The 20,131-nt window shown below is 56.5% G+C and overlaps 3 protein-coding genes across 5 annotated transcripts; 1 reads left to right on the forward strand and 2 right to left on the reverse strand.

The window, feature by feature from the left end:
- The first annotated feature begins 261 nt into the window (after nt 1–261).
- On the forward strand, nt 262–2,919 carry Ndufa4l2 (NDUFA4 mitochondrial complex associated like 2). The gene is made up of 4 exons (XM_055612054.1): nt 262–393; nt 684–772; nt 1,479–1,536; nt 1,655–2,919. Exons 1-4 carry the CDS (start codon nt 337–339, stop codon nt 1,709–1,711), a joined length of 261 nt encoding a protein of 86 aa, XP_055468029.1. The 5' UTR covers nt 262–336; the 3' UTR covers nt 1,712–2,919.
- Shmt2 (serine hydroxymethyltransferase 2) lies at nt 2,523–7,576 on the reverse strand. Of its 2 annotated transcripts, none has more exons than XM_055612053.1 (12): nt 7,443–7,576; nt 6,099–6,287; nt 5,545–5,624; nt 5,195–5,395; nt 4,863–4,944; nt 4,612–4,734; nt 4,353–4,492; nt 3,992–4,157; nt 3,698–3,797; nt 3,459–3,614; nt 3,254–3,361; nt 2,523–3,129 (listed from the first exon to the last, which is right to left on the reverse strand). In XM_055612053.1, exons 1-12 carry the CDS (start codon nt 7,473–7,475, stop codon nt 3,002–3,004), a joined length of 1,506 nt encoding a protein of 501 aa, XP_055468028.1. In that variant the 5' UTR covers nt 7,476–7,576; the 3' UTR covers nt 2,523–3,001. The 2 variants fall into 2 exon arrangements, with proteins under 2 accessions (XP_055468028.1, XP_055468027.1); XM_055612052.1 differs by having other exon boundaries at nt 6,099–6,296.
- A 2,796-nt stretch (nt 7,577–10,372) lies between these two features.
- Nxph4 (neurexophilin 4) lies at nt 10,373–19,052 on the reverse strand. Of its 2 annotated transcripts, none has more exons than XM_055611968.1 (2): nt 18,901–19,052; nt 10,373–11,863 (listed from the first exon to the last, which is right to left on the reverse strand). In XM_055611968.1, the coding sequence occupies exons 1-2, from the start codon at nt 18,955–18,957 to the stop codon at nt 11,006–11,008; spliced, it is 915 nt and encodes a 304-aa protein (XP_055467943.1). In that variant the 5' UTR covers nt 18,958–19,052; the 3' UTR covers nt 10,373–11,005. The 2 variants fall into 2 exon arrangements, with proteins under 2 accessions (XP_055467943.1, XP_055467944.1); XM_055611969.1 differs by lacking the exon at nt 18,901–19,052 and adding an exon at nt 16,173–16,302.
- Nucleotides 19,053–20,131: the final 1,079 nt, after the last annotated feature.

The following is a 20,131-nucleotide window of genomic DNA, read 5'->3' on the forward strand; positions in this document are numbered from 1 at the left end:
GAAAGCACTGCAGATGCCCTTCTGGCTTCCTGGTCCCTCCAGTGGACACTCCACACCCCCATTTTGTTAGAAGGCTGTTTGCCTGACTGTCCCACATCTGGATCCCCCTTAAGTCTCTGGGTGCCAGAGAGGCTTCTCCCTCAGGTGCAATGGTGTCTCATGGGCCAGGGTTCCCAGAGTTTCAGAGGAGAAACCCCAAAGCTCCCGGCTTTGGACCTCAAAGCGTAGGGAGGAAACAAGTAGGGTGTGGCTGGGCTGACCCCTCCCCGACGGGGGCGGGACCCTAGGGGAAGGAAGAGAGCTGATCCACCCCAAAAGCCCAGACACTGAAACAAGATGGCAGGAACCAGTCTAGGAGCCCGCTTCTACAGGCAGATAAAGAGACACCCTGGGGTAAGTCAGTCCCCAGAGCCTAGCTCCCCTCTTGTCACCCCATCTCTCAAGTCCGCCCCCACCAACAAACCCTGCTTTCTGTTTGGTTTCCTTAATGCTCCCTAATCTCCCCAGGGACATTCCACATCCTATCCCCACAATGTACCCCATGCCCCTGCAACCTTGCCGTGAACAGACAGAAGCACTTCAGGGTAAAGGAGTATTCTGAAGGTGTGGGAAGGTGGCCGGTGAAAGTGACAGAACACTAGCAGGGCAGAGGTCAGCCCTAAGGGTGCCTGGTCTCTCTGCAGCTCATCCCGATGATTGGCTTCATCTGCTTGGGCATGGGCAGTGCTGGATTCTACTTGCTGCGGTTGGCCCTTCGCAGCCCCGATGTCTGGTAACTACAGGTCTTGGGAGGCGAGCGGGGTCCATCCTGGGTGGAGCAAAATGGGAGGGCTCAGGTAACGGTGGGCAGCCCTAGAAGAGGTCTTTATGTCCTTATTTCCACTGTACCACCCAGCATTTTGGAGGGCTGGGGTGGCCCCTGACTGGACCACCTGGTAGCCAGACACAAGGGGCAGCTGGAATCCCAGCAGCTCGCTACAGGGTTGCCATGGTGACACAGCTCTACTGGCCACATCTGGCTTTTAGGTACTTGTGCCTGCCCAGAAAGTGCTGGAGGCCTGGCAGTTGTGGGGCTACTGAGGGTCTTTGGTGGTACTGAGGCTTCATGTCCTGCTGGAGGCACCAGGGCTTCCTTTGTCAAGTAAAAGGCCAAACCATGCACTCCCTCTGCCCCTGAAGTGTGAGGCACATCACTGAAGCCCCATCCTTCAGGATTTCTGCCTGATTCCCACAACTCTGCTGAGTGGTTAAACTAGGGAGGCGAGGAACCCTGGGCAATCTATAAACTAGGCTGCCATTCTGTCATCAGATGCCAGGCTTCTTGTCAGCACCTGCTGACACACGTGCCCTTCTCTGTCAGTCTCTAGGAAATGTGTTCCCCTCCCCAGAGTAGGAAACCAGGGACTCTGCATTCAGTGTTTAATGCCAGAGTCCTGGTTCCCCAGAAAGAGACCCTAAGCCTCCTGTCCCCTTCACAGCTGGGACAGAAAGAACCCAGAGCCCTGGAACCGCATGAGCCCCAATGACCAGTACAAGGTAACTCTACAGACCTACACTGTTCCTCTCCACTTCCCCGAGTCCCTAGCTCTATACCCCCAAACATACAACAAAAGGGAGGTAAGAGATGCTCCGACTGCCCTGTCCATCTCCGCAGTTCCTCGCTGTTTCCACCGACTACAAGAAGCTGAAGAAGGACCGGCCCGACTTCTAAGCCAGCGCCCAAAGGTTCCCTACAGATCACTCTTCCCTGCCGCAGACCCTGGGGCGCCAGGCTAGCAACACAGTCCAGCCTCTGCTTACACAGGCTGGATTCCCACGAAGAGGGGAGGCGGCTCCACCCCCACCCTCCTCCCTTGCTCCCAGTACAGGAAGAGCTTCTGACCCTCAGCTTAAATCCCACGTGGGGGAGGGGAGTCAAACTGTAAGCAACAGTGGGGATTGACCAAAAAGGCTAGGCCAACTCCCCTCTCCTCCCCTCCCCGCCCCCAAAGCCTGGGCTGGGCGTGGCACGGGCTACGTGTTGAGCGTGTCTGACGTGTGCCAGCAGCAAGCAGGGGCCTGAGTGCCAAGGGACGTGGGGCCTGTCGCTGCCACGGTTACTGCAAGTTTTGAACAAGGTCTACGGGGCGGTGGCTGCCTGGGCTCATCCTGGCTACCAGCCTGCCCAGAATGGGGTCCCTCTACCACGCAGAGCACCTCTTTCCTGTCCAAGCCTGCTGCCTCCCATCAATGACACCCCCTCCCACCTTGCACCTGGGCCTTCCTCACCCCTCCCTTCCCTTGCTCCTCTGTCCCTGGGGATCAAACAGAGGCAGCCGTGGGCAAAATACAATTTCATTTAACAAATTGAATTTGCTGCGCCTGCTAATCACGCCTGGTGTCGACTCTGATCAGAGACAGAGAAGAGGAGGCTACAGCCCCGGGGGTCCTTGTGGTAGTGGGAGGGAAGGAGAAATACATGTTGAGGGAGTCCAATCGCTGGCTGGCCCAGGGGAGCCCTCCTACACTAATAGCAACCCTGGGCAGCTTAGCATTTTATTAGATAAAAACAGGAAGGAGGACGTTTGCCCACTCCTTTCTCTGGCTCAGCACACAACTCCCCCTCCCCTTCGGGAGGGGGTCTGCAACACTGAGATCTGGCAGAGGGTCGGTCGGTGGGGGCAGAGAGCTGAGGGTAAGTTTGGGTGTGGTGGTACATAGCTATGACCCCAGCACTTGGGAAGTGGAGGTAGGAGGACTAGTTCCAGGCCAGCCTCAGCTAAGTGAGAGCCCATCTCAAAAACGAGCTGGATGTATGTTGGGTGTTTCTTGTAGATATGGTTACAAAACAGAAATCTCAGCTACAAATTCTGGAAGGGAGTTTATGCCTGGCTCTTCTCCTAAATGGAAGGCCATCCTCCTTCCACTAAAACCCAGAAAGATCAGAGCCGTCTCATTTGCGGTCCAGGTAGGCAGAAAGAAGGGTCACTTCCAGTCTGTTGGCCTTGACCGCCAGGCGCCCTCAGTGTTCATCAAATCCAGGCATCGGGAAGGCCCTGGCAAACTGTTCCACCTGTTGCCGGAGTTTGGCCAAACGCTGACTTGTTTCTGGGTCCTTGAGTAGGAAGGATTTGAAATCCTGGAGCTTGGCTGAGAACAGTGAAAAGAGAGTCACAGTGCTGCCCACAGGGCCCTAGGCCATGAGCTGGAGCAGCAGGGGAGGGGACCTACACTGGCTGAGGACTTGTTGGCTGTGGACTTTGGAGCCACTCACCAGTCTTGCGCTTCACCTCCAAGCCAATGTTGACTCCTTTGTCGATGAAATCAACCACCCTACGGAAGTCATCCTCTCGGAATTGCCGAGAAGTCAATGCCGGGGCCCCTGGGAGACAGAGGAAGACAGATAGTTAGCATAGCCAAGGCCACTGGGTAACCACCCGGTGTGGGGAACACTCCCCTCCTCAAACCCCAGGTCTCACCAAGCCTCAGGCCCCCGGGAGTAATGGCACTCCGGTCTCCAGGACAGGTGTTCTTGTTGGCTGTGATGGACATGAGCTCCAACACACGCTCAGCTCGGGCTCCATCCAAGCCCTTGGGCCGCAGGTCCACCAACACCAGGTGGGTGTCAGTGCCACCTAAGGGGGACAGTGATAGGGCACTGGGGAGTCCCGGACCTTTGCCTGAGGCCACAAAGGCCTTCACCCACCCCACAGCTTACCAGACACCAGTGAGTAGCCTCGCTTCAGCAAAGCATCGGCCATGGCCTGAGCATTCTTCAACACTTGTAAGGAGTACTCTCGGAACATGGGGGTACAGGCCTATAGATGAGACAGTCACACCCGTCACCCCAGGGCTGAATGAAGGCCCGTCTGGTACTGAGCGAGACTCTGTGACCCCAGCCTTACCGCCTCCCACCGGAGCCATTTCCCTTCCACCATCTCAGCCTTAGCTACGAGGTGAGGAAGCAGAACCTCTGGACCAGTGCACCCCGACACAAGGAAGGCTCCCCAACCTGCTTGAGGGCCACTGCTACTGCAGCAATGGCATGGTTGTGGGGGCCCCCCTGTAAGGATGGGAACACAGCGAAGTTGATTTGGTCCTCAAAAGTATAAGGGATCTCTTGGCCAGTCTTGGGGTCCACAGTCCGCACTCCCTTCCGGTAAAAGATGAGTCCTGACCTATGTGGAACACAAGTGGTCAGACTCTGAGATGAAGGGCAAGTAATGGGGAAAGAGGAAGATGGCTGGCTTAGGCGCGGACAGCCTCCGAGTCCCCTCAATTATGTTTGCTGCACTGGATTCCAGTGGCAGAAGGGACCAGCCTCATTCTGCCCCCAGCCCCCTAACAAGCTCCAACCCCCCAAACGTTCTGACCTGGCCCCTCGAAGAGTCTTGTGAGCGGTGGTGGTGACAATGTCAGCATACTTGAAAGGTGAGGGGATCACCTTGGCTGCCACCAGGCCACTGATATGGGCCATGTCTGCCAGCAGGTGTGCCTTGACCTCATCACACACCTGGGCGGATAGGGAGACAAGGTCTCAGCCTAGAGAAGGCCCAAATAGGTATATACAGGGCAGCTGTCCTTCCCCACCCCCAGGGTAGGGGAGTGTTTGCTCTCCAGTCCCTCACCAACCTCTCTCATGCGGGCATAGTCAATGAGGCGGGCATAGGCGCTAGTGCCAGCTATGATGAGCCGTGGTCGGAAGAGCCGAGCGGTCAATGCCAGCTGGTCGTAGTCAATGAGGCCAGTCTGGGGCTGGACAGACAGAGAATCGGCTAAAGCCCGGAAGTGGAAGCAGTGCTGCTCATGTTCCTTGAGGCTGTGGACTGCCCAGAGCTCCAGCCACTCCCACTGGCCAAGTACCCAGGTCCCAGAACACTTACATTGAGCTTATACGGCATGGACTCAAAGAAAATGGATGTGGCAGAGACCCGCTTGACATCAGACATGTAGCCATGGGTGAGGCTAGAAAGAAAGAGCCTCCAAGTGGTCCAGCCTGATTTACCCGGCTGCTTCCAGCCACCTCTACAGGCCTGCCCCTGGCACACGGATTCTAGCCCACCCAACGCTGGGTAGGAGGGCCTTGCGCTCCTCCACTGGAGCACTGGACAGGTGTGGGTCATTTGCCCGGGACCTAATAAGCACTCGCTAAGCAACTCCTATCCCTGAGTCACTGCTGCCCTCCAAATCCAACACCCATCGCATCGATACTCACTGGCCCCCGTCGGGCAGGTCCAGCCCCATGATTCGGTCATGAGGCTGAAGGAGGGCTGTATAGGCAGCCAAATTGGCCGGGGAGCCCGAGTAAGGCTGCACATTGACTCCCCACTGGGCAGGGTCCAGGTCAAAGGCCTCCAGGGCCCGGCGCTGGCACAGCAGCTCGATTTCGTCCACAACTTCTGCTCCTCCATAATATCTGCCACGGAGAGGGTACATAAGGGCACAGAGAAAGGACCCTTGACCAGCAGCAAAGGACTGGGCAGCCACTGCTCCATAAACACCAACAGGATTCAAGAAGGTCCGCCATTGGGAGTGCCATCCCTGCTGCTGCCCTCTAGCCCTCACCTCTTGCCAGGATAACCCTCCGAGTACTTGTTGTTCAGACAGGACCCCAGGGCCTCCAGCGCAGCTCGGCTGCAGAAGTTCTGGGGTGGTGGGGGGGCAACGTCAGAAGGCAGTGAGCCCCCCCACCCATGGACTCCCACAGCCCCACCCTGCCAGAGCCCACAGGCTGCAGGGGGAGACAGGCTGCATGGAAAGCTCTGGGTTCCTTGCCAGGCATGAGGCAGGACCAGAAGCCACATCCTCAAAAGCTCGGCTGCCATGACAGGTGATCTGTCAGGCCACCTGGACACCCAACCGGTGTTTCTGGGCTCCTCTTTCTTCTGACAGGAAAGGGAGGTAAGGAAGAAATGAAACTATATGAACCCTAGAAGTGCCCTAGTGCTCAAGCCCCAGAGACTGGATTGGCCCTGCTTCACGCTTCAGAGGAAAAGCATAAAGAGAGGGACAAGGCCCAGGACAAAGCTGCTGAGGCTGACAGGGAGATGTGGAGAAATGACAGGTTATCCCCTGCACTCACAGTATTTTGCTCTTTGGCCCATATCCTCATGTCCTACCTCTGAGGCGATGAGCTCCAGGCCACGACACTGTCTGTCCTTCTCTTTCTGCAGTAGCTCCCACATCTCAGGGTCACTGTCTGATAAACTCTCCTGGCCTGTCCAGCCTCCAGCTGCTTCCCCAGCCTGTGTCTGGGCCACCTTGCTGTGCTGTGCCCGAGCAGCCATCCCGACCAGCTGACCCCATCTCTGCAGAGGCTCAAGGTAGAAAAGCCAGGCTTAATTAAAAATTGTCAAACCAGGGGTAGAGAGCCGACTGCGCAGGCAGCCTGGTCCAGCCAGCAGTGAGGCCTCACCACCCCCACCTTCACCTTGAAAAGCCAGCTCTGGAGTCAAGGTTCAGGTCACAATCCAAAGGGCGGTTTTGATCAGCTCTACTCAATGCCCCCCCACCCCCATACCTCTAAATCTCCCTCCACACCACCCTGAGTGACTGCAAAGTCACAGCACAATGCTTGTCCTCCAAGGGCCCAAGACCCCCAAATTCAGGAGGAGACACTGAGGTCCCAGTCTCCCCACACACAGGAACAACAAAAGGGCCGCCCTGTGCCTAGAGGGATGGCTCAGCAGTTAAGAGCACTGACTGCTCACGTAGAGGGCAGCGGTTCAGCTCCCAGCACCCACGTGGCGGCTGACAACCATCTGCAACTCCAGTTCCAGGAGATCTGATGCCCTCTTCTGACCTCTGTGGGTACCCAGGCATGTATGTGGTGCACATACATATACGCAGGACTTCCTGCAGAGCCTCCATAAATGAATACCCCCATGAGAGAAGACACCAAGTTAACAGGGATTTAACGCCACAGGCTGGAAGGATAGTTTCCAAAGCAACGAAAGTAGGAGAGTGGGTTTTTAAGCAGCTCTTGGAAAGAGGTGTGTACTGGCAGGGGTACGGTGAAGGTGTTTGCCTTAAGGGAAACCAGAAATCTTAATTTTCATACACACGCGAGCACCCCGCCACCTCCTTCCTGCCCACACAGCACCGGGACCCCTGCCTGATGAAAGCACTGAGGCTCGGTTGCATCATCTCCATAGCTCAGAGCTGGCGGGAAATTTTCAACTAGCTAATCGAAGCCGGGAACCCCACCTGTTCGCTAGGATACTGCTAACACCGGGTCTGCGAACAGTTACCTCAAGAGCCGTGTGAGGGCGAGCACAGATCGCCAGAACTAGGGGCACAGGCACCACACGTGTGGCCAGGAGTCTCAGGGATTTCCTGGTAAAGCATCCGATGCTCCCCCAGGCCCCAGACCACGTGCGGAAAGGAGCCAGGGAACCCCACTGTGTGCAAAGGAACGAAAGTCGGGTGCGCCTTTCCACTGGTACCCGGAACCCTGTTCTTACCCGAGTGGTCCAAAGCAAAGAGAAGGGTACCATCGCTACCAGAGGTCACAGAAGGACCAGCCACCAACTCTGGATCGGTGTAGTAACGGGGTCGGAGCCGACTGCTTTTAGAGCGCACGCGCGAGAAAAATACCCCCGTGAGGTCCGACTTAAAGGGGCGTGGCCCGCGCGTGCGCAATGCTGAACTCTAAAATGGCCTTCTGGGAATTGTAGTTTTTTCTTCATCTTTAGTTCCCATCCCCGTACCTCCCGGTGCAGAGAGCCTTGCCTGAAAGATACTTCATTTCCTTTCTTGAAGCTCTTCAGAGTTTTGTTTTGTTTTTCCTGTCAGTTGTCTAGAAAGCGGTTTTTGGTTTGTTTGTTCATTTGTTTGTTTTTCATTTGGTTTGTACATGCCAGGTAGTCAGCATTATAGTTCTTTGAGAGATTCAGACACATATACAAGGTGAAGAACTATGACACAGTGGAAGCTAATACAGTCTCAAACGGTAAAAGAGACCCAAACCCCTCCTTTAGGATTACAGCAAAAGAGCTTCAGTTTCTTCAGTTATAAAACCATGAGAGTCGTGATGACCCACACTTGTCATTTCAGCACTAGGGTAGTGGAGGCAGGAGGATTAGGAGTTCAAGGCTAGCCTCAGCTGTGTATGAAGCAAGAGGCCAGAGGCCCACCTGAGCCTGTCACACCTTATCCTAACACATAAAAGAGCTTGTGGAAGGGGTTACATGAAACTTTGCAGGAGAACATGCTCCTCTGTGGCTGTCCTTTTCCCTTGACTCACAAACCTACTCCCTCCATGGCCATCTACCTGTACTCTTGTCAACTTACTATATTTCATTACTTATTTACACATTACTTATTCCCCAGCAGTCACCGAGTTCATGAAACTGAACTGAGTAAATCTTTGAGTGGGGCATACACTGCCCTCTCCAAGGGAAGATTATAAATGAGCTGGGGACATCTTTTTTTTTTTCCTTTCCTTTTTGTTTTTTGCTTCCTTGTTTCAGGTTTTTTGTTTGTTTGGTTGGTTGGTCGGTCGGTTGGTTGGTTTGGTTTCTGGTTTTATGAGACAGGGTTTCTCTGGCTAGCCCTAGTGCTGGGATTAAAAGTGTGTGCCGCCACCACCTGGCCTTCTTAAGGCCTCTACTTCAGTGGTTCTCAAAGAAACACAACCAAACCACTATTGGGGAATCCAGTAAACAGTGGTTTCGAGAACCATTGGCCTACATAGCCGTCTTATACATTTATTCATTCAATAGACATTGAGCCATGCTAGGCATGTCATAGCCCTGGACATACAAAGGACTCACTGACTGATGGGCCATGAAGAGGTAAACAGTGGCAACATCAGCACTTCACCTTGCTCTCACACACCCAGATGAATGAGGAACAGTGGAGAGAGGAGAAGGACATAGCCTTGGAGGAAGAATGATAGGAAGGGAAGGACAAGCCATGGGAGGAGATACAATCACCATTATGAGAGGGTTGTTGTTGCTTCGTTTTATTTTTATTTTTTATTATTTTGATTTTGTTTTTCAAGAGAGGCTTTCTCTGTATAGCCCTGACTGTCCTGGACTTTCCTCTGTAGACCAGGCTGGCCTCAAATTCAGAGATTCGCCTGCCTCTGCCTCCAGATTGCTGAGATTAAAGGCATGCACCACCACACCAGCCTGTCCATTTTGAGTTTTTTGTTTCTTTTATTTTTCAGTGCTAGTGATAGAATCTAGGGTCTCATGTATGTGTGCTGTTTTATTACAGAGTTGCAGGTCTGAGACCCAAGCAGGCTGACTCCTGTCACTGTTACCCTAAGCATTCCCACCTGGCTCTCACAGGAGGCCTCAGCTATGTCACTTCATCTAAGCCTTCTTTCTAGAGTTTCTAGAGCCTCAGGCTCCCAGGTGATTGCCACAGTAGGTCCTTAATGAGGAAACCAGCACATTCTTCCTCACTCCAACCTGCTTCTTATCCTTCCTGTATTTGTTTGTGCGTTGAATCCAGCGCATGCTACAGCCAGATATTTCTTTTGTGCCATTTTTTCCTCCCAGGCATGTCGGGGCCAGATCCACCTCTAACTCAGTGTCCGACTGAGCTGTGGGCCAGCCTGTGTTGGACATTGCCCTCCTCCCCGTGAGCCCCTTTACTGGGCCGGGCTGAAAAGGAAGAGGCTCTCTCTCCGTACTTCAGCTTGTCTGCACACACCCCAAGACCCAGTCAGAGGGGTCCCAAGGGGAGGGGGGCTGCTGAGCTGAGAACTACTAATGAAGCCGCAGCCAATTAACGCCCGGGCCAGGGTTGGGGGTGGATAAAATTAGCAGCCAAGGCTGCGGGAGGGAGCTGAAGGCGGGGGTGGAAAGGATGGGCAGCTGGCTGAAGGGGGCTGTTTGCGAGCGGCTACCAGCCGGGACTCGGCCCCGCCCTCCAAACCTGAGCTCGTCCCTTCCCCCAGCCCCTCGTCCCAATGCTCCCTCCCTCCCTCATCCGTCTGCAAACTCAGCGCCCACGAAATTAGGAAGGAAAAGGAAGATCGATGACTCCAGATGCCGCAAACACCAAACACTGTTCCCCTTCCCTCCAGCCCGGCGGAGCCTGCCTCTTCATCTGGTTCAAGGTCTTAAACCTCCGTTCCCCCAAATCTCCATCCAAACAGTCTCCGGAAGTCCCACCTCTGGTCTAACCCCCATTCTATTTACCTTCTCTACCATTCACTCACCTTAGATAATCCCCACCCAGAGGGGAGGACACTTACCCACCGGTTGTGCACTCCTTGATCAGGTCTGGAATGAATTCCGAGGTGTAGGATCTGTCAGTGTTTACCTCGGTTTCCCCGACAGCCACCAAGGAAAGAGGCCTGGCTCAGCCTTTACCAGACAAAACCCCATACCTGCCCGCCCGCCCGCCTTTCCTACAAAGGTCTCACACCGACGAGTATTGGATTTCGTTTTATTTTGTTCCCCTTTCCGTGTGTTTTGGCGTTGAAAAAATTATCACCGAGAAGCAGCCAGATAGGGCAGCTGGGGCCGGCCTTGCGGGCGCGGGAGGGAAGAAGGGAGGGAGGCAGGGCGCAGGGGCCAGGCTGAGCCTCCTGGTCAAGACTTTGGCTTCAGCCAGGTTGGGAGGAAAGGGGTACTGACGCAGGGCACAGAAGAACCGGAGGGGGCTAGGTGGGCTGGGGCTTTCAGACTGTTACAGTCGGGTGGGGTAGGACCAGGCTTGGGGAAAGAAAGAGTGCCAGGGCAGGGGTCCTTAAAGCGGCGGGAAGGGCAGAAGCGGGAGCCAATATGTGTTCCTAGGAAACCCGAAGCAACCCCCAGGCCTCGCCTGCTCTGCTGCTGTGTTCTTGCCTCTCCAATTTGCCGCTGGAGACTACCCCAGCCTCGGGGACACTCGGGGCCACAAGGATATGGAGAACCACACTGGCTGACAGTCTCGGGGAAGCCTGCTTTCCTCCCCTTTAGCCACAGTGGAAGAGGTGGGGGCGGTCACAGGAGCATGGGGTACAGGGAGGGGTCCCACCTAGTGAGGCTGTGATCTGGTGACAAGTTCAGGGCCCAGGATGGGGGCGTTATCCAAAATAGGGGTGCTCGCTCTGGAAGTTATAGTCTGGGCACACCTTCTGCACCAGTTTGTAGTCAAAACTGAGGAAGGAGACGAAGATGCAGATAACTTTGAAGGGCTTGGCGCAGAGCCACGCGGCCTGGCTCTGCGTGTGCTCAGTGAAGCACACCTGCGACGGGTCGTACAGGCACGGGCGGTGCTTGCGGGCGCGGTTCGTCTTCTCGTACTCCACGTGGCAGTTAAAAGCGCGCGACTCTTTGGTCCCGGGCACTCCCAGCGCGCCTCCGAGTGGGCCGGCAAGCGCGCCCCCGAGGTTGCTCCCCAGTTTCTGCTCCGCCATCCCCAGAGGGGGCCCCAGCCCGGGAAGCACGCCCTCTAGCGCCAGCGCAGACTGCAGGGCGTGAGGGGCGGGCCCCGGCAGCCAGACGCCCCCGAACTCCACGCACTTGGAGGGCGGCACGATGCTGACGCTCAGGTTCCCCAGGCTGGACGAGTTGTGACGGAAGTACACACTGAAGGTACCGTTCACGTGGTCCACGATCTTGCCGGTCACCAGCAGCGAGAACTTGAGGGTATGCACACGAAAGTAAAAGTCCCCCCAGCCGAAAATCTTCTTGGAGCGGGCCGCTTTAATGGATGGCTTCCTTTTGGTGCGCGGCGCGGGCAGGCCGCCGGCGGCCCCGGGCTTGGCCAGCGCCCCGGTGTGGTTGGCGGGCCAAGCCCAGCTCCAGGAGCGCGGCGTGCCCAGGCCCTCGGAAGACCCGGGCGATGGGAGCTGCTGGCCGCGGGCGCCCTCTCCGGCCATGGCGGGACGCAGCTCCAGGTACTGCGGCCTTCCGGACTCCGCGATCTGGCCACCGACGGCCTGTGTGGGAAGAGAGAAGACACGCTGGACTGGGCAGCCCACAGTGGTGGCTCTGGAGTAGATTTGGGGTCAGGTCTTGTAGCCCTTTCAAGCTCCGTGGTCTTGGCCAAGTCACTTCATGTATCTGGACCCAAGCTTCTACACCTGGGAAATGACCTGATGATCCCTGGGTTGTCACAGAGCTCCAGGCTGGGCATAAAGACAAAGCCTGCTCTGGTGTGGGCGGGTAAAGGGAGAAGCCCTTTTTGGATAGTCTGGCCTTTGATGTTCCTAGAGACGGGCCTGAACTGGACAACCTAGACGTCTGCACCCCGACATCCAGCGTCAGTAAAGAGATAGGAAGATCTTCCCGGTTTCTGCAAAGACCAGCTCCATCCTGTTCTTCCTCCTTCCGGGAAGGGCCTCTAAGACCCAACTGAGCAGAGAAAATCCCAGACCATGGGCTGAGGTTCGGGGAATAAAGGGGCGGGCACTCCTCCTGTCCCCAACCCCTTGGCTTGGAAGGGCTGGAGGAGTCACCCTTCCTGCCCAGGGTGCCGGTGCCAGCCTGTCTCAGGTGGCAGGGGATCTGGGAGACAGAGCAGATTCGAGTACAAGATGGATCAGATCTGGGCCATCAATTATCTTGGGGTGTGTGGAGGGGGGTAGCTGGGAATGAAGGAGCAGGGAGAGAGCGACAGGAGAGTGAGAGGGAGAAATATGGAGATGCTGCTCCAGCACGGTGAGCGGTGAGCGGGAGGGAGAGGAGCAGAGCTCGTCAGTGTCAGTCAGCCTGAGCTAGACACGACCGGTAGCGTGGCCCTGACTGCCTGCAAGTCCCTTGGGAGAGGCAGCTGTGTGTGTGGGGGTGGGGGGGTGTTACCTTGAAATAGTTGTGTCCATGGGTTCTGTCTGGAGGAGCTTGTACATAGTCTGTGAAGGCTGTGTGTGGCTGTGTTGATTCTCTGTGTGTATGTGTCTGTGTGCCCATGTATATCAGCCTGAGGAGGCTGTGTGTGTGTGTGTGTGTGTGTGTGTGAGCGCTCGAGTCCCCATCTGCTTTCAGGTAGCTGCCTGTGCATTGTGCATGTGTGCCTGGATTACCTGGGGGCTTCTCTGTATGTCCTGGTCTGTGTCGGTTTGTGGCAGTGGTCTGTGTGTAGCTATGGTAGTTGTATGCCTGTGTACAGAGTTGTTGTGTGACTGTCTAGAGGTGTCCTTGTGTCAGGGTCTTTCTAAGGGGTATCTACACAGTGACATTGGTCTTTGTTCATACCACAAGAGTGTGTGCCACACACACACACACACACACCAGCCTGCACAAATTCTATCTGAATGACAGGATGCTGGTTTGCAGGCTGAGTGTAGAAGGGTAAAGGGCCTGAAAAGCATGGGTGCCCCCTCTGTTTGCATACACCACATCGGAGTCTATACACTGTGTGGACAAGGGACAAGAATGGCCGAGCTGGGCTAGAATCTCTACTGGCTGGTCTCCATCCCTGCAGCGCTGCGATCCTAGGTTATTAATGCTGCCGCCACCCGCTAGTCATACATATTTATCGCCCCCTCATTCCTTCTCCCATCCAGCCCTCCTCCCAACCCAGGTGAGGGGGTGGAGGCAGCAAGAGTGATTGACTCAGGCAGACAAGCTTCAGCTGGCACCTAGCACCCAGAGGGGGCACCTGAGTAGGGCTGGGGAAAGAGGCCTAAAATGGAGATGGGAGGCAGAGAGGAAGCTCCAGGGGGTGGAATTGAGCCCAGGGTCGGGGGTCTGGAGGTAGGAGTGGGTGAGGTTTCAGTGAAAGTCTTACCCCCTAATCTCTGCCTCTGGGGACCAAACCCTTCCTATTTCCAGCTGGCCATCATCCCATTTCTCTCCCCCCATCAAGCAGCATTATCCTAGGACATCAAATGCCTCCAGCTACTGGTTCCCAGGACATCTTAGAACTCTCTGTCCTGCAGCCAGCCCAGTGTCTTTCAGGGTTGTAGGCTCACTCTCCTCAGAGGAAAAGATGGGTAGAAATGAGGCCTGGCAGGACAGAGGTGCCAGGCTGTCCCCCACCTCTGAGCTCAGGCAAATTGCTGTCTCTGCTTCTGTGATCCTGGCAAATCCCTGGCTTTGGAACCCACAGCCCCCACCCACTGCTGGAGACAGCTAAGATAAAAGGGAAGAGTTGGGGGATAGGCAGCTGAAGCGACCTTGGGGGTGGGGCGCTCGGGCTGGGAGGGGTGAGAGTCTGGGAGGAAACGAGCCGAGAAATGGGAACATGGAATAAAATAAAATAAAATCCTCCCTCTGGCTTCCTTGATTGCTCACGCTCTCTCTCCCTCTCTTACTCTCATCTTCCACTGTTTCTCTCTCTCTCCCTCTTTCCCCACTCTTCTTTCAATCTCTCTGTCTCCGTTTCTTCCCCCAGTTTGTGTCTAATTTCCAGTCTGGGGAGTGCCCCCCCCCCCCAGTGGCATTTCTGTCTCTCTAACCATGGCTCTCTCCTGCCCGGTTGTCGGTCTCCAGCAGCGGATGGGCGGGGGGGAAGGTGGCAAGGGATCTCCTTTTTGCCGGAGTCCCCCCCCCCCGCCGTGACTGAGAGCCTGAGCAGGGTGTTGACTAAGGAGGGACCCCCAACTTGAAAGCTGGTTTAATTAAACTAATTGGGCGCCGTGACATTTGCAGAGGGGAGAGGCTGGCCGGCTGGCTGTCATCCTCGGTGGGAGGTGGAGGTGTGTGGTGGTGTCATGGTTGGGGGGGCTTACAGCACACTCTTTGGGGCCTATTCCGGAGGAACTCAGCCAAGAATACTTTGCCCCAAGGCAGCAGGCCCACACACCTGAGGGGGAGTTGAGGCCATCTCCTAATGCTAAAACAAACCCCACCAAGAGGTGGGGGAGGCAGAGACTCTTTGGGAATAGGACGGCTGGGACCTGAGAGGGAGAATCAGGCTGTCAGACCCCCTTAGCTGCATTGCAGGGTGCACCCTCCTGGGCCTCCAGCCTATCCATTGCTTCTCTCTTCCCTTTGGGTCAGGGAAGAGCTTACAGATTCATCATTCATCGGGGGAGGAACACCCTGTGTTTGGGGAAGGAAGCAATAGCATACGGAGTGCCCACAAGTAGAGAATCATCACTGCAGTCAGGTCAGGGTGGGGTGAAGTCTGACTGGAAGCTGTTGCAGGAGGAGGGGGTGGGGGACAGAAGCGGACAAGCCTAGGTGAGTACCAGGGCAGACAGAGACAGGAACTAGGATTGGGTACTAGGCTGTAAGAAGCTTAGGTAAAAAGATAACATGGGGACAAAGATGAAGGGGTTGCAAATGGTGGCTGGGTATTGGGCAGAGACTTGGACTTCCATGGGCTAGGGACCAGAAGAAGGAACACGGGATGTAGAAGAGGGTGGGAGCTAAAATGGGACAGGCATGTTCAATGACAAATGGGCACTAAAGACTGGCTAGCATGAGGATGAGACAGGGATGGGGACGGGATAGGGCAGAACAGAAAGGGAGAGATAGAGATGGTTATTAGGCAAAAACAAGAATGCTCATGGGTAGAGACGTAGGCGATGGGGTTTGGGGAAGCTATTGGGGGACTGGAAAGTGATAGGCAATATGGATAGAGACAAGAGCCTGAGGACAGGTCATCACAGGTGGAGGAAGAGGCAGAAGGCCAGGATCGAGTTTGGGAGGGGGCCAGGCAAGTGGAGGTGAAGGTACCTCTTCCAGCTACAGAGCAAAGATGAGGGCCTGTTGGTGAGGTGAGCTCTGTCCTTGGGCCGATCGCCCGCTCCCCGACAGCCCCACCGGCTTGCCTGCCCGCTGCCTGCTGCGCAAGGCTCACCGTTATCTGAATTTTGATTTTATTTTATTTTATTTTATTTCCCTGCTTCCTAGTAGAGCCGGCGCGGTCCTCCCGGGAACAGCTGCCCCCCCGCCCCCACCCCTACCCCCCGCCCCTCGCCTCACTTTATTATTGCAATAAATGTGCCTATAAAGGCGCCGGCTCCAGGGCGAGGTGGTGGGGGTGGGGGGAGCCGTGGAGCAGGGATGTAATTTCCCGAAGCCTGAGCTGGAGGGGGAGTGGACGGGATGGAGGTGGAGGAGGGGCAGGAGGGGGAGATGGGGAGAGTCGCCAATTTCCAGTGCTCAAGGCCACACTTCCAGCTCCCCATGCCAGGTCGCTTCTACTGTATATCTTGGGAGCCCCTCTGAGCTTGAGCCTTTCTGTTAACCTTGATCCCTTGCCCAGGCCTATACTGAGTTCCTGGGTTCTCTCTATTCAGAGTTCCCTAGTTCCTGCTAATTATCCCTTCACTAATCTCCTAGGGTCCTTCCACTTACCTGCTGGCTTTCAAAGATTATCTTGCCACTCTCCAGTTGTGGGTCTCTGGCCCCAGTGACTCTTCTTTACCTGCCTTCTGCTTCCTTACAAACATCTCCATCATTACCTCCTCCTAGATCCCCATCTAGCTCCTTATCCAGCCCAATCATGACCCTCTCTGTAAATTCTCCTTTCCAGCGCTGCCCCTCCCATTCGGGCTGTGAGCCTTGGCTGCAAGCTGTGGCCCAAGGGAACTGTGACTGTAGACCCCCTCCTCCAGTGTCCCTGGCCCAGCTGCGGCCCCTGATTACCCCCAAATCCCAGCCAGCAGCTCTGGGACCAAGCTTAAGCTGCACGTGCCTAAGTGGCCCAGCCAGAGCTTAGTTAGGGGGCTCGAGGAGGGCGAGGAGCTGGGAGGCAGTGGTTGGCACAGGGCCGTAGCTGGCCTAGACGGAGAGACTAGCATGTCTGATCCTTCCCTGAGGCAGGATAGAGCTGAAAGGTCCCGCAGGGTCCCTGCCCCTGCCCTCCCCCAGCTGATTAGTAATTAGTGATTAGTGACTATTGATCGCCTGCTGTTTCTCCCAGTAGGCAGCTGCTTTGGTAAGGGGAAAGGAAGGCAGGTTCAGAGAGAAAGGGGGTGAAGACAGTATTGGAAAGATGGTCAAGATGTCCCAGAGCTGCTCTATGAATTGAGCCAGTGTTAGTCTCACCTTTAGCCCACTCCCGGCACAGCATCAATGTCCCTGAAAGCAGGCGCGCTCAGGGGTGCACATTCACACTCACAGTCAGGCGAACACGTCTGAGGCTCACAGTCCGTGCTCACACCCGGCTGGACTCAGAGCTATGAGCACACAAATGTTCACTCACAAACCCAGACTCCCATGCCAATAACAGATGTGCTCCAGCATGCAAATACATCAGAGACCCTGAGGAGCTACACATGTGCACCATCTTACCACAAGTCCATGTGAGAACACATGTCTTTACACAATAGCGTGCAAAGTCACGCACATTTACACACCGTGCATAAGCACAGACTCACTTGTGCACAGGCTGGACCAAATGGCAGGTAGGCACTCCCCTACTGTTCCACCACCGACACCCAGAGCTGCGGCTCTCTCTCCTCTCTCTCTCTCTCTCTCTCTCTCTCTCAGCTAGACTCCCACCCCACCTTTCATATCCTTATGCTCACTCTCCCTCAAGTCTCTGCCAGATGTTTCATTCCCCTTCAGGGGGCAAAGGAAATTAAAGCAGATTTGTCCGTCAGGGAGTTAATTTGATGGGGGTGGGTTTGCGGTGGGAGTCAAGGCAATGGCATTCTCCCCTCCTCGGTGACCCCAGGCCAGCACACACTGTGGTTTTGGGCCTGACCCTCTCCTGCAGCCTTCCTGGGGGAAGACTGCCTCCCAGACAGTAAATCCAGGCCTCAATTTCGAGAGAAGCTTCTGCCAGAGGCAGCAGTTTTTACATGGGGGGCTTTTTTCCCTTATTTTCTTTCTTTCCTTTTAATAAATAATTTTGCCTAGCGTCCACTCTCTCAAGGTCAGTAGGTGGGGGCTTGGGGGAATCAGAGGACTCTACTAATACCTCACGGGGTAGTCCCTACCCTCCTGGTGTTGTTGAGGACATCACATCGGGGCTGGGGTCCAAGTGTTTTGGAGAGAATTACTGGACTCTTTCAGGGGCTGGTGATAAGGTCCAAGAGTGAGGGCTTGCGGAGCCAGCTGCTTGCCCTTAAACTGGGTAGGTCACAGTTGGGAATGGCAGTCGGGGGCCACGGTCTAAACAACCCTGTGAATCACACACCATGGCACAATTAGATGGCTGTGCTGTGAAGGCACAGTCACCCATGCAACGACAGTATCACCGTGCACTCCACAGACACTCACTCTGGGCCCCAGTGCTCAGCCCCAAGCGTGGTTCGCCGGACGCCTGCTAGCACGCAGGAACTGGTTTTAACCTACACACTCCACAGCGGCACGTATGAACACAGCATGCATATGGGCCGAAGACCTCAAACAGGGTCCGGGCAGGGTGAGGTCTGAGCTCTCTTAGCCTTTGGGTCTTCATCTAGAAACCCCAGGAAAAGAGGTAGCGAAGAAAGGTGGGGGCAGGGAGGAGGCTGGAGGAGAGACTCCCTCCCAGACAGCAACCCCCCGTCCACCGGGCGCGAGAGAGGGGTGTGTCTGCGAGGTTGTGCAGGGGAGATGGTGTCTCCGCGGGAGATGTGATGGGGAGTGTAAGCAAGTTCAGCCCTGCTGGTGTGGGTCCGTGGAAGCGCGTGTGCCTGGGCGACGTCTGCTCGGCTCGCAGAGCCTACCTGGCATGGTGACAAGTAAGGAGAAGAGAAACGGGAAGGTAGAGGGTGAGGGCTGGAAGGAAGGACAGACAGAGGGAGGCAAGCTAGGGAGGCGCGGAAAGAAGGCTAAGCTAACACCCGCTGGCTTAGCTGTCTGTCTCGCACTCCTTCTCTGTCTGGCGCACTCTCGGGTCGCGCTTCGTCCCCTCCCCCGTCGAGCCTGAAGCCGATCGGATCCCGGCCTCCACCCCGCACCTTCTTCTAACCCTCAGCCAACTTGCGCTGGGCGCGTGCCAGTCCTAAGGCGGACAGTCTGTCTGTCGGTGCACCCCAGGACGCACAAAGTTGGGACGATTAGTGCTGGGGGCGGGGCGGACGCACGGAGCCCCCTAGCACGCAAGGCTCTTCGTGTCTCGGACCCCGCGTCTCGGCTCTACCACCCTTACCTTCCTAAGGAGCCAGGGACCAAAGAGCAAGAGGAGCCATTCCGGGAGCAGCCGCATCTTCCCGGGCGGCCGACTGGGTCGGGCGGGGCGGGTCCGGGTCGGGCCGGACTGGGCGCAGGGCGAGGGGCGCCGGGCGGCGGGCGGCGGCGCGAGCGGCGGGAAGCGGCGGCTCGGCCCGCGGGACTGAGCGAGGAGCGGAGCGCGGCGCTGGGGGCGGGGCGCGGGCGGGGGAGAAAGTTGGGTCTGAGTCCGGCGGGCGGGGTGGGGCGGGGCTCCGCGGTGCTCCAATCCCGGCCGCGCCCCGCGCGCCCCCTCCCGCCCAGCTGGGGGCACGGAAGGTGACTTTCACCGCGACACGCCCGGGACACGCCCCGGCTCAGGTGTGAAGCAGGAGAGGGTCGTAGGGTTTGGGGGCGGCGCCCCAAAGACGCCAGATCTCGGCTCTGATGAGGGTTAGGACAGGGTGTGGGGCTCCACGGGAAGCCCCACGGTGCGCGGGAAGGGGGCATCACAGAGCAGGAGCCCGGCCAGGCTGGGCGGCGCGGCAGGACCAGGGTCCTGTGAAACCCGCGGGGGAGATGCGGAGGGGTGGGGGGGCTGCCGTGCTCTTGGCCGAGGTAGGTCTGGGGTAGTGGGACAGGGCCGAGGTGAGGGAGGGAGGGGCCTCAGGCGTCTACCACCAAGCGCGGGTGACGGGGATGGATGGACGCCCCGCGGCTCATTCGGCCTGGAGATGAGAATCATTGATCACGGACGGAAACCCCATCACGTCTGTCAATAGGGCTGACAAACGGCGCCCGGCTCCCCGCCCCCCGCCCCCCAGCACCTCTGTGGTGCCGGGACCCCTTGGCTAGACTAGCTCTTTTAAGTTAGCCCCTCGACCTGCGTTGCTGACCCTTGCCCAGCCCAGAGCACCCTTGCATGGGGGCTGGGCAGAAAGTCATCAGTGCAGTCTGCCCAGCCTCTTGGTACAGTCCTGTATTTTCCTCTCACAGCCCCATCTTTCACTCCCATCTCTTCTCATCCTGTCCCCTTCCCTGTCTAACTCTGTCCTTGTCTCTGTCCCCAGATTCAGCACTGTCTCTGTTCTCATCCTCTGGGCTGTTTCTTCACATTTCCTCCTCCCACTGGTCTCTTTCCTGCCCAGGGAGTCTTCAGCTGTCAGCTGTTGCTATGCGCTGTGGCTGAGGCTGAGGTGGTGGTATGACCAACACCTAGACAGCAAGAGATA

Source organism: Psammomys obesus, unplaced genomic scaffold (genome assembly GCF_907164565.1).
Source record: "Psammomys obesus unplaced genomic scaffold, mPsaObe1.curated_primary_1811, whole genome shotgun sequence".
Classification (NCBI taxonomy): Eukaryota; Metazoa; Chordata; class Mammalia; order Rodentia; family Muridae; genus Psammomys; species Psammomys obesus.